Here is a 13,730-nt window from a genome sequence, read left to right as displayed (position 1 = left end):
ATAAATTATATCATATCGACCAAAAAGACATTTTTGTTGGAAATTATTCGAACAGAAAGCATAGATACTTTAATGCGCACACATATAATGTGAACTTTTTTGTTTAGCAACAGGCCAAATTACTACAATGTATTCGACAAGAAAACTTATTGGTTAGCGTAATGGGAAATCCGCATTACCTTTCCTTTTCTGTGGTGACAGCAAACCAATTAATACACTTTCAAAATATTAAGCAAATTTAATTCTCTTTATTTTTTTGATAATGATAATGAAGCTACCTTCATTTCCACTCGTAAAATAACATTATTATCAACACTTTTACGGTGGGTTGAAAATTTACATTCATGATTTTTAAAAAAATCCTCTTCCAATCATAATTATAACATTGGATGATGGATAACGTAATTTCATTGTACTGAATCGGTCACAGATATGTATGACGAAAATAATTCTTTATTATAAACTTGTCCTCCAGAGAAAATCGGAAGTCAGTTGTTTTCCTAAACTAAACAGTTTTTAGTTCAAAATAAAGTTTTAAATTAGTTTTTAAATTTAATTGATAACTATGATGTAGGCAATGGAAGTTATTAAGGAATGTGAAAATCAGTACTTAGGTTCCAGCGCGTAAAGAGAATTCCAAGATTTGCGTTACTTTAGTCCACAATATTAAAGTGAAATAAATCTATTTAAATTCAAATTTGTATCAGAAACATACAATATTTTCCAATTTATTAGTTCAACATTTTAAGACTACCGAATATTTGATAAAATTGAATTTGAAATTTGAAAATAATGTTGATTTTCAAGAAACTTTATTTTGATTATTTTTCTTATTTTTTTAGATTAAATTCTTTTAATTACAAATAAGTACTTGTTCGTTGTTTTTCGTTGTTGAATCATTGGCTCTAATTTTTCTTTATTATTGTCTAAAATCAACTTCAGGACTCTTGCGTAATGACAAATCTATACTATCTATTATTGTTATTTCCATTTTATTGCATTAAAAAGTCGGTTTTTTCTAAATATTTTGAGCAAATTTTGACTGCCAGTTAATAAATGAATTTCTGTCTCTTCTAGCCGGAATATAAAGGATGATCTAAAATGTTTAATAATGTTTTTAAATATAATTATATGTTTAACCGCCTTCTTAACATTGGCGAATTTTAAGCTGCAAAAAAGCAATAAATTATTTATCATAGCCCAAGAACTAATGCCTCGGTCCACAAAAACGTTTATGCTTCACACTCCACAGTTTTCAGTAAATCATGCAGTTGTACTTTATTTTCTAATATCTTCTATGTTTTGTATGTGAAAATTTTAGTGCTCATATTGGGACTTATAAATCGATTTTGATCTCGAGGGATCGTTTCGATTAACTCTTCACATCTATTGTTTTGTATTTTACCTCTGGAATAACTAAATTAATAATTTGAACAGTTATCACAATAATAAATGAGCAAGTAATTATATACATTAGGTTAGATTTTATGAAATATTTATTATGATACACTCACCAACGAATTTACTGCTGGAAACAGTTGGATGATAATAATTTTGTATATTCAGCGGAATTAACTGAAATATTTGCCATTTTCAATAATCTAACTAGTAATAAATCTGAACAAGTAAATAATACATCCCAGGCAGTTATCTAAGACAGCTTTCATTTTTACAGTAAAAGTAAATATTTTACTGTTTTTATTGAAAAAATGGGTCTGCCTTAAAGCTCATGTGATGCAGAGTGTTGAGTAACACTATGTAAATATATACATAAGCTTAAACAACAACCCTTGAAAAAGTGGGACTCTCATCCAATTTCAATACTTTTCGCTACATCTAAAAGTATCCCAACAAAAAACAAAAGCACTTAGGATCGAGCTTTCCCAACTTTGTTGTTCACGTTTTTTGGCGATTGTGTACGTTCCGCGCCAGAATAATAAAAATGTATATTGGGATATAGCAAAAAACGGAATGGTTGCTTATCTATGTTCTACACATATTATGCCTTTATGGTACTTGAACAATATTGTAAATAACTGTGTTTAATTTTATTTTTCAGATGGCCTTTCTTCAGAGCCGTTCAATATCATTAGTGGATATGTACATTGACAATTCGGAGCCATCAGAAAACGTGGGTCAAATTCACTTTTCACTGGAGTACGATTTTCAAAATACAACACTAATTCTTAAAATTTTACAGGTAAGTCAGTATTCATTCAATTAGAAAAGCTATGATCTAAAATGTTTTAAAACTGAAAACTGTAGTGTAAAAATAATAATTTTAAAGCGACTAAATCCAAACGACTCTGTTAAATTGCTTTAGAGACTGCTTGAACCACTTTTCAGTGTCTTAGAGCAGCTGTTCATCAGTTTTTTTTGCAGCTCTGCTTCGGGTATAGGAAAAGTGGTGCAAGTTTAAATTTAATTTCTTTAAGGCTTAGCATCTGGAGTCTCATGCTATAAAATGGCAATATCCTCTCAGCGTTGAAAAACTCGTACGTATAAATTCTTTCCCCTTATTAGATAAAATCTATTTGGGTGAGTTTAATGGCTCAGAAGTGTATTAGTTTAGTCCCAACTCACGTTTTTCCGATTCAGTCCTTTTTGTATTAAATACTCCATTTACGATTTAATGTAGTGAATTAAATCGATCTTAAAACATCCCTTGAAAGCTTTGGATATATCATACGGCATTTAAAATATATACTTATATACGTTTCCTTTCGTACAGATATTGCATATTTTAGTTAACATTTTTTGGCATTAATTTAATTCATTTTTCAAAATTTGATTCTAAAAATTGATTGATCCGATTGGATGGTAATATGTCAGGAGCTGATCAACGGATGAGAAATAATAGGCGCGAAACCCGTTCTGGGAGTGCCTGAAATTAACAAAGCTCGAAATTTCTTCCCACATATCAATGTTTGCTTCCTGACATCCCATTTATTCTTGCTTTTGATATTTAATTAGGCATACAAAAACATTCTCAATAAAATTCTCCCAGCATTCAGTTGACAAATAATAAATGAAAATCATATTTGTGCTTGGGATCCTTCAYTTTTAARATGAATAYTGWCAACCSCAAAAAMCATTCGGATCRTTTCATTMTATAAGTGTAGAGTTATGAASTTYWGAGATMTTCAGAATAATRTTATACATAATTTAAAACTGTTTCCYAAATCGAATTGATTCGGAGATTAAAGCCGTTGAAATTAGATTTTTTYAGGTTTTTCCTGATAAAMGTTTTMAACCAATTRTCSAATTTAAGTGAAATTCAGAACGCAAACACTACTACTGGCCTCACCATCTGCCTTAAGTTTGAACCAGYCAGCATTMTTAGAAGTGTRTTTTGTGTGCCACACTGTATAATTTTGACTCAAAACTAAAAAAGGAATTTCAATCRAAYATCTACACAGACATCTGCAGAAAAACACTGAKGGCTTACTTAAAGACAATCATCTGAGAGTTTATGTTTTACAASTCGTRCAAAGTTTGCTGCCAGCAGATGCTGAAAAACGCCTTCATTTTAGTAGGTGGATTTTCGATTCTATAGAACCCACARTGTTTACACATTTKATGAACAGTCTAATTCTTAAAAGAGCAAAAGCTGTTATTTTTCACAACAAATAGTTTAGGGTAAATGTATTTTAACGTATTTTAAGTAATAACATCTGTGGGTCGCATATTTTTCCGTCTCATTTAAATGGAGATTTATTTCACGAAGAGTTGGATAGATCTTACTCCTGGACATTACGAAACCACGTCGATGGTTTGRACGGCGACTCATATATATATGTTTCTCCCTGGCGMAGGACTTGGACGTGGACTTGGACACCGCGCTCACCTGATCTAAATTCCTTGAATTAATTTAGTTGGTGCAACTAACATTAATCGTCTGTGAAATAGTAGTAACGACCGGTCAGGAATTGGTTCATAAGTTTACGATCRTTTGTGTGGAAATAACATAGAATACCATTCAATTWACAGCTATGGTTACTAACAGTAGCTCGTCGATCCCGAAAGTCTATTGAAGSTGGAGGAGTTCACTTTAAGCATTTGCTGTACTTTTTTGTTTAGATGGTAAAATATTTCGCTAAATGTTCTCTGCTTAAGTATATGCGATTGAATTTATATTTGAAAGATATCTCATTTTTCCATAATGTTGAAAACGATATTGAAATAGAATTCTGACCGTCTTCTGTACAAACGTTAGTTTACTCAAATCAGTGCGAGTTTTTATAGCTTGATTTAACGACATTCAGCTATTGTTAAAGTAAGCCACAAAAACTCGCATTTTGGTGAGCGGAGTTGCATTGGCACGAAATTTATGAAATATTTCAGATACTAGATAAGATCTAGAGAGAGTCTTGGGGCTTCTATATGTAATATTAATACCGATGCTGCTATTACGAATTTTATATCAGTAGTTCAAAACGTATGAATGAAAACCTGAAAAATCTTGTTTAAACGCTTGCCTCCAAGACGATGTGATTTGAGAAAATTTTTCACACCAAATTCGACATTCTTGTAATATGTTTTACCCATTTCTGAAGTTCATCTGAATCATCATAAAGAAAGTAGCAGTGTAGAAATAAAAACATTCCATCCATGCAAGATCTAGGACCCTACAGACCGGGTGGTTATATATTCTATGCAGTTTATTGAGGCGTTTAATATGTGCTTGATTAACTAATATCGACAAAAAGTTAAAATGTGCAGAAGTTACTGACTTGAAAAACTCGATTTCGTCAAATGCAATTGTTACAAAGTCCGATTCATATTTTGAAAAAGTTTCTTTATAGTCGATACCTAACCCGACCAATGTATATTCGGTTTTTATGGTAGCTATTAAGACAAAAATTGACACAAATATGGGCATTACCAATGAAATCCGAACGAAAAAATTGACTTTGGCTACAGTTTTACAAGGTCTGGTCTTTGGTAATCCGATTGAACCACGTCTATTTGGATTGGATTAGCCTTGAAGGAGATTGGAAGTCGAGAGATTAATCAAATAACATTTCAGTTGACCATGGGGGATTATTCAGGAAAGGAACTGCGCTATTATCAACATTATTATATTATCTTCATAACTCTCCACTGGATTCGATGAACATATTTTAAATGTATATTGGCGTTAATCAGGTTAACTCACAATCCTATTTGTTGCACATTTTTATAACATTTTGCTTCTTTCTGTCTAGAATGTAAAGTGCTGAACTTAAGTACCGATTTCCATCATTAAAAATAAAATATGGAAATTTACTGGTCTGCAAATATGTAAAATAGGACTGATTTAATATTATACAAGTTTGGGGAAATAAATCATGTACCATATGGAAATCTGTAAGTCGTTATCCCGAAAAAGGTTTCGTATAAGCTATGTGGTCTCAAGTATAATAAATTTTAAACGTCATTAATCTCCGTTAATATTTTAAAATTGTATATTAAATCTTTGTAACACGCCTGCTGTATTAGGGATTCGGTAATTTATCTGTGTTATTAAACATCAATATTTTATAAAAGCAATTTTGAGGGTGGAATGTCAAATAATACATAAACTTTTAAATTATTCGAAAAAGTAGAGCTAAAACATAGTTGTGTTATTCTCTTTATATCTGAAATGTAAAGTATTTCTTCAATGTTTAGGGGCAGTTCTCTCACTTTGTAATTCTTCAATTGGGACCTCATGTCCGAATGATTCAAACTAAACCTGCGGTTTTGAGACAGAAGTAAAAACTTTCTGGGCCATAAAACCAGGCTTATAAGTCGCACATTTTGCTAATACTTATAATATTTTTGGAAGATTATTTGAATAGTTATTATTTGAAAACGAATACCTATGCTGATCGAAAAAAAACCACCTTAACTGATAGGTGGATTTATTCCGTCATGTAATGTTTTGTTTTGGTCATTGTTACAAACAGCAATAACAATTTTTTGTCATCATACACGAAATAGTCGTCTCTTCTGGTTAAATTTAATTGAGAATAACAAAAGATGTGGACGAGGCCTAATTCTTATAGTATTTCGCACGTAGACAAGAGGAAGCTGTAAATCAGTACTTTCCTATAATAATTTAAACTCTTAAAAATGAATGAGTCAAATGTAGTCATGCAATGCAACAACGAATTCTCTTTGTAAATTATTGTCATCCGTGATTAAAGTCTGTGACTGCAAACAGTTTGCAAAATGCGTAGACGCGGCCATCTGAATGTTCCACATGAAGCTGCTGTGGGAACCTTAATACACAAATTTGAGCAAACTGATCTTCAGAGGCAAAGCGCATTTTAGTATTTATGGCTTTGTCATTCGACAAAATTCACGCATTTAGGGATTCAAAAATCCACTAGTGAATTTTGAGAAGCAAACGCATCCAAAAGAGGTAATTTTGCTGTCAGCCGTAAACTGAAGGCATCGCCAGGCGATTTTTCTTCGAAAATGAAATCGGTCAAGCATTAACCGTGAATGGTGTTGGTTATTGTGAAATGATAGCTGACTTTTTTGCGCCATCAATGTGTCTCAACAGCGCGTAAATTTTTGACCAGGGGAACTGTAGAGTTACTGTACGAGTCATTTTTGGGTCGTGTTAGTTCTGGATGTGGAAATCGTCATTGGACGCCCAGATGATGAAATTTAACTAATTTTTTTAGCTTTTTTGTTTGGAGTTTTGTAAAATTACATGTTTAAATGAGCAAATCCACGTCGATTAAAGTCCTAAAAAACGAAATTCAACGCTGTTTCACTGGGATAATGCAAAATTGCATGAAAATAGCACATCTGTGCCAACAACGCCAAAGCAGTCATTTGTCTGATGTCTTATTCCATTCACAGCTCCATAATATCTTCAGTATAGACATATTTTGTCAAACATAGGACACAATTATATATGATTTATTTAAAACTGAGACCCGGCGTTATGAACGCCTTTTAGTAGAAAGGGCAAAGACAAAGTGGCAATAAATTCAAAGACAAACCGTATTTTTCTTATATGTATTCTGAAATTCTTGAAAAACATTGCTGCCGTATTTCTGATATAGTTTTTTGGAAGTTTCTCAGTTTTTAATAACAATGAATTTCTTTTACTATTTTTTCTGTACTCCTATAACAGCGCCAGACAACACCTCCAGAGGAATGGCGCCAATTTTGAATCACCCTATATACTTTGAGAGTAGGTAATTCTTACACAGTGATTCTCCCGAAAAAGTCGAAAAAAGTGAAAATTCGTGCAACTGAAAAGCTCAGTAACGAAGCCACGCTGAGGATTGTACTCACAATTACCATATACAGCTAACACCGTTTAAAAAAAAGCGCGACATAATATCAATATATTGATATTACAAGTAATAAATAGCGTAATGAGAGATGAATGAATATGCGCGTGTGCAACGCCAGTCAATCTAAAAAAAATGTATAGTGATTTGTTGCCAGCATTAGCAAACAAAAATTAAAGTTAGGGCCAAATTTTTCCCCAAGAATTATCACTTTCATTTACATAAAAGCATTTATTAAGTTTGGCTTTTTTCAGTCAACTGAAACACCTCGTATTTACTGAAAGGCGCATTTTTTCGAACATAGTTGGTTTAATTTATAATCAAATTTTTGTTATTGTTCCATTCTCCGTTAATACTTTCTTCTGTGGGAAATGTACCACTCCGTATAAGCTAATGAAAGCGTCACAAAATAAAACAAAGAAGAACGTGAACTTTGCTGTTATATTATATATGCATTTGATGGAACATATTCATTCTAACATAATTTAAAAAATTCCGGAAACACTAAACAAGTAACCAGATGCTAGTATTTCAAAAGTTCTCTGAGTGTTTCATTAACCAGCTACATTGCGTGATCGTAATTTTCTATATTTCCGGTAACATTTTTCTTATCAGCTATGCTTTGTTTTCTTTTGATTGAATACATTTATTCTACTAGCTTAAGCAGCAAGAACAAAGACAAACGTTTAGTTGCGTATTCCCATTTGTGAAATGGTTCGAAAACATTTTTAAACGGGCTTGATATAATTTGGCTGCAATTATTCAGAGCCAGTAGTATATCAAATTTCATTTCAAACAAAAATTATCACACGTTTCTTTCCATGAATATTATTAAACACGCGCGTGTGATTTTTTTTGAGCATCATTACAGTTTTAGACCATATCTGATGGTTTAAATATAGAGAGACTTAAGTTAATAAGTTTAAAGATTAAATGGATATCTATTCCATCAATTTAAAATGAACAGTTTTATCTTCTATCTTCTTCATTTACTTTCACATATTTTAAATTTGATTGCATACTTTAAAACTCAGGTTGCAAGGTCCTTAAATTTCACAACAAAAAATCAACAGCAAGTTGGCTTCATTGGATTATTAATCATAATTTAATAAAGGGGCAGAAAAACTTAATTTTAACATAATTTATTTGAGAAACACTTACTTTACCGGCCGGCAAACATTTTTTTAAACAAAAAATTGATAAAAACTGGACGAAAAAAAAACGGAAAACACCAACATTGATATCTTCAATGTAATTGAAATATAGATCAGTTTAATCAGCTGTATTTTCGGTGAAATAAACTTAGAGAAAATCGGCATAGAGAGAGAGGTTCGCCAAAAAATATGTTGGTAACTCGTTTACAATATTTTAGCAATTCGGCGACATCCGCAAGGGTTAACGTCGTAAAATATCCAAAAGAATGCGGAGTAAAAACGTTCGCCTTCTTTCCTGGATGCATCCGGGAAGATGGATAATCCGAAAACAACAAAATAAACTATCCATAAGAAGAATTGTAGATTTGTCAGTTTTTGTAAATTTTTATCCGAAATCCCTATTACGCAAAAGGAATCTGCGTTGAAAACCTCAACGGCGCACAATACTTACTGCATACAATAATACTTTTATAAGCAAATTTTGAATACCTACTTGAATTAGCATTGTAAATTTTTTAACCTACTTTTATATTGATTTTTGTTAATGACGAAATACCGAAAATGTGTTTATCGGTTTTAGATATTTATACAAAGTCCGTTTAAAATAGTTTGTGGTTTGCAAATAGTTTTTTAGTCATATGAAGTACAAGTGAATGTTCCTGGTTAAGACATAAGCATTCAATCTCGGCGCAGGTTTCGAGCCTATTATTTCTTATCTCTTACAGGACTAAACTGGTACTAAATTTAGAAACAGTCGCGCTCTTTTTCAATGGGACAAGTATAGTAAAAAAAGGAAACTAAAAAGTATTAAAGGACCAGTAAAGTAAAATAGAACTATTCGAAAACCAGCTATTATAGAAGTTTATAAAAATTGTCTATGAATATGTTAGCAATGCGATAAAACAACATTTTTTATAAAGAAGTTTGTAAACAGTCTCCACTTAAAGATTTGCAGTTTTATATGCAAAAAACGTGTTGCTTCAAATTTGCAATCTCACAAATCTTGCGTGTGCCAGGAAAACTATTGAAGAACTTCGGCACAACTATTTTCCGTAAAATTAGTGACCGACTAGTGATTGATACTGCTCATAAAATTATTGGACTTCTGTTACCACCGAATATTTGTAAAGAGTTAAACTCCTCTACTTAATGTATAAAACTTGTTTTGTAAATGATAGTTGAACACTAGTGAAATTGTTTACTGATAACACGATCAATTTGAGTAAATAAGCACCTGCAAACTGGATCATTTAGTCACATATCAAAGGCGTACTAAAAAATTCAAGATTTTCTGAGATCTTATTGACCCATTTTTGCCGCAAAAACAGTCCTGTTTATGAATTTCTTGAATTAATAATCGGCCTCATGTTTTTGTTAAATGTGAATAGTTACTTAGTACTTCAAAGTGATATTAGTTTGATCTAGAATAATTATCGCCAATTAATTAATTATATGTTAAGTTCGGTTTACGAACGCATAGTTTTATTTAAAAAAATATGTATAATGTGTCCAATATTCACTGATAATTGTTTACTTTTTATTGCAGGGTAAAGACCTGCCGGCCAAAGATCTATCAGGCACAAGTGATCCCTATGTAAGAGTGACATTACTCCCCGATAAAAAGCACCGATTAGAAACGAAAATTAAGAGACGAACCCTCAATCCCAGGTGGAACGAGACCTTCTATTTCGAAGGATTTCCCATCCAAAAGTTGCAGTCTAGGGTTTTGCATCTACACGTCTTTGATTACGATCGGTTTTCACGAGATGATTCAATTGGGGAAGTCTTTTTACCACTGTGCCAGGTAATATTATTTTAATATCTAGCAAAGTGACAATATTGGATTAACTTCACAAGTGTTTAACCCCATGATAATCAATATTTTTGATATATAAGATGGTCTGTTGAATTCATCAGAATGTAATAACGTTATAACTAGAACTACATGTTGTAATGTTTATAAATCCCATCTTAGATAATTATAACTTAGAAACTCGATCAGAACTGCAGATATTAACTATGTAAATATACAGAACAATTCATCAGAACTTCACAAAAATGTATTGTAGGATTCTTAGACTGAAAGCATGAAAGATGATTCTATGAATTTATGTTTGAAAACACGTTGGTTCAAAGACACAAAGGTGGACAAAATGTCAGATAATACCAAGAATATTTAGTATTTGTATGAACATTTTTCAATGTAAATTTCGTATTCTCGTATATTCTGCGCCTATTAATATTGAGAATATTATTTATTGCCATTCTAATTTTTATCGGGATAAAGTAATATAAATATTTTAAAATGCGGCATTTCAAAATAAATCGTTTTGGAGTTTCATGTTTTCTCAAAATTTGACTCAAAGTTTAGCTCAATAACTTGCGCAACAAGAATTCCTAAATCTTGTATTTTTACATTGTTCTCACAAATTAAACATCTTTTCATAGACAAAGCGTCAGAGAGTAAAATCGTTTTAATCATCTTGAAGATGAATATGCGCTCTATTTTTTGGCAATGAAACCACCAACTTCCTAGAGAGATTTAGTAAAGACCCCCTCGATATTCTGGAAAAGCTGTTAATAAAAGCATCTTGTTTTCTTTTTAATCTAATAATAATCGTACCAATTGCAATAAATTTTTAACAATTCGTTATTTTAATATAGTATAATTTCAATTAAATTTTTCAATCTTCTCGGAATCAAAACGTTCACATTTTCAACTTTGTTCCACAATGTGCAGCTTGAAAATTGGACTGTGCATTTTGCTGCAAAATTTATGCAATCAGCTCATAAAAATACCACTGTTGCTCAATAATACTGCATTATGATGAAATTTAAGCACGTGTAATAGAATAGTAGGCATTAATTTATTTAGAGGTTTATGCATGCATTTTATATGCTGCTGAACAGAGGATTAAAGCTTTCCAGTGTTAAACAATTCGCTTTTTTCTCATTTAGCTCTATGGAGTTGCTACCTAATGGAGTAACTTGCCTACCTGAATCTATATTGACTTGATCAAAAAGCTTTTGTTCGGATTTAGTTTTATTCTATTCAAACTAGAAGGAATTTCATATTTATGATTGCGTATTGCAATTGGCATTCAAATATTTTCAGTTTCGGCTCTTAATAGCTGTGTTTTCATTGAAGTGATAATGAGGTAACAAATATATTGTTAGGGTCACATCTAAACGTCCTTATTTTGAAGACCATATGTGAAGTATAATGCGAATGTTTAATTTTCAGGTTGACCTTAGCGAAAAGCCATCATTTTGGAAAGCTTTAAAACCGCCAGCTAAAGACAAATGTGGTGAACTTCTTACATCACTTTGCTATCACCCCAGCAACAGCACCCTCACACTTACCTTGCTCAAAGCGCGCAATCTTAAAGCTAAAGATATCAACGGAAAGTCTGGTGAGTATCGAAAGTTGATGAAAGAGATTATGAATACATAGTTGATGCAAGAACTGAATATCGCCTTTACGGTTTTTTAAATCTGTAACCAATCAAAATTTATAGGCGCAACCGAATGTGATTCTATTACTATAGCTATTAACGATAGCGATTTAGAATTTGTTCCTGTAGCTGAAGTGCCAATATTTCATGGATCGGAATATTACGACTAATAAATAAACCGATTTTATGTCCCACATGACAAATAGCCCGAAAATGTCCATCTTAGGTTCAGGAAAACCCATCGGGTCATAACTTCCTATTCACCTTTCCACGATTTATGTTTGGGTTTCTAAAATGTCATAATTCGTCTAGGTTAGTAGCGAAGGATTTTGAAAGCACCAGAAATATTATGATTCATAAAGCATATGACCAAAGCAATTTATCATAAAGCTAAACAAGGGTTTCGCTGATTTTCTCACCTCTCCTATTTGTAATCACTTATTCTGATTAGTTCGTTAACATTTGCGTTAATTTATATATGAGCTCTGTTGGAATATTGTTGATTTATTTAAAGTTTTATTCAACTGGCGTCGCGCACTTTAAGAGATTGCTGCCGCTAACTTGCAGAAGAGTGTGGAAGATTTGTTGAGAAATGTATGCATTCATTGCTCAAAATATTAGCTTTTGAAGGCAACTTTGCTATTAAGCAATAACTTAACATAATATTTTTAAAACATGTCAACCTTGCTTAAACTTTTGCAAAGTTTCTGTTTGGACAAAGCACGATTTTACAGTAAAAAAATTGATCATATTGGATGACTGGCGAAATTAAAGTGTACCTTCTTAGGAAGACTACGTCGGTCTAACTGTCTACAAACTCTATATGATAGATGCGCGAAGCCAACTGTTATTTATTGCAAATAATCTGTTCTGAAAGAGTAAAATATTAATTAAGATTAAGACTGTTTTGAGCTCCAAACGGTGTAAAACACTTTAACAGGTATCAGTTGACGAAGGATTACGATTTTTGCCTGAAGCCTCTGATTTAGCATAAAACAGTGCCATTGCATCTAAATATTAGTAATTCTGAAGAAATGAATAAAAGACGTACATTTGAAGGATTCAGTCCTTCTCCGCTGATTAGAGTGATGCATTACAAGTCCATCAGCGAGATGAAGCCCTTTCTTCTATTTGCCTGTTAGTTTCACCTCTTCTGTGTACATTCATTAATGCATAAAACAGAATGCACTTACTTATGATCATGAATGAAACATCATTTGCAGATACGAAGTAGCAACATTGTTGCTTACTTCTGATCTGATTTTTTGCAAATGGCTCCGTTTTCACTGAGAATTAAAAAAAATTGCGTTCTCCTCAACTGCATTCAGACAACACGTGCGCAGACATGACGCTAATTTTGAATCACCTTTAATGTGCAAGTTATACTTAGTTTTTTTATTGTGCAATTTTTCAGCGGTCAGAAAACCAATTCACAATATTTCCATTTTGATAAAATTTGCCAGAGCGATTTTTTCATCTGAAAATATCGATTACTCCATATGTTTGTATTGGCTGAATATTATTTACAGTTGCTTAGGCAAAGTTGTGTACTTTTTGAATGGAGCTATTGTTTACCAAAATCTGGTGCATAAATGCAATGTTTTTGGAAATCGAAAACCGAAATGCTTGATAGAATAAATAATAAAAATAAAATAAAAAATAAAAATAGCTATCGAAACGTCAAGGTAATTTTTCAAATTAATTTCTCTACTAATTGGAATTTTCTCTTACAGCTTGAGCCTTACAGCGTAAGTGTGTCGCAGGATACCCTCTAGGTGATAGTTCTTGATTACTTTTTGATAAATAATTCGTTTTTATTGCAAAATAGGAGCACTATTTATCAA

The 13,730-nt window shown here is 32.0% G+C and overlaps 1 protein-coding gene across 4 annotated transcripts in view; it reads left to right on the top strand.

Moving 5' to 3' along the window:
- The window catches only part of LOC109537788 (synaptotagmin-7), a 136,086-nt gene that overhangs the window by 107,398 nt on the left and 14,958 nt on the right, over positions 1-13,730 (top strand). For all 4 annotated transcript variants that reach the window (XM_048665606.1, XM_048665608.1, XM_048665605.1 and 1 more), the window contains 3 exons: positions 2,060-2,200; positions 9,978-10,235; positions 11,676-11,844. In XM_048665606.1, the coding sequence (XP_048521563.1) occupies positions 2,060-2,200; positions 9,978-10,235; positions 11,676-11,844 (568 nt within the window). The remainder of the gene's footprint in view (positions 1-2,059; positions 2,201-9,977; positions 10,236-11,675; positions 11,845-13,730) is intronic.

Source organism: Dendroctonus ponderosae, unplaced genomic scaffold (genome assembly GCF_020466585.1).
Source record: "Dendroctonus ponderosae isolate FM_Combo_2020 unplaced genomic scaffold, Dpon_F_20191213v2 Dpon_F_20191213_4, whole genome shotgun sequence".
NCBI lineage: Eukaryota > Metazoa > Arthropoda > Insecta > Coleoptera > Curculionidae > Dendroctonus > Dendroctonus ponderosae.
This window is presented reverse-complemented; position numbering and strand designations above follow the sequence as displayed.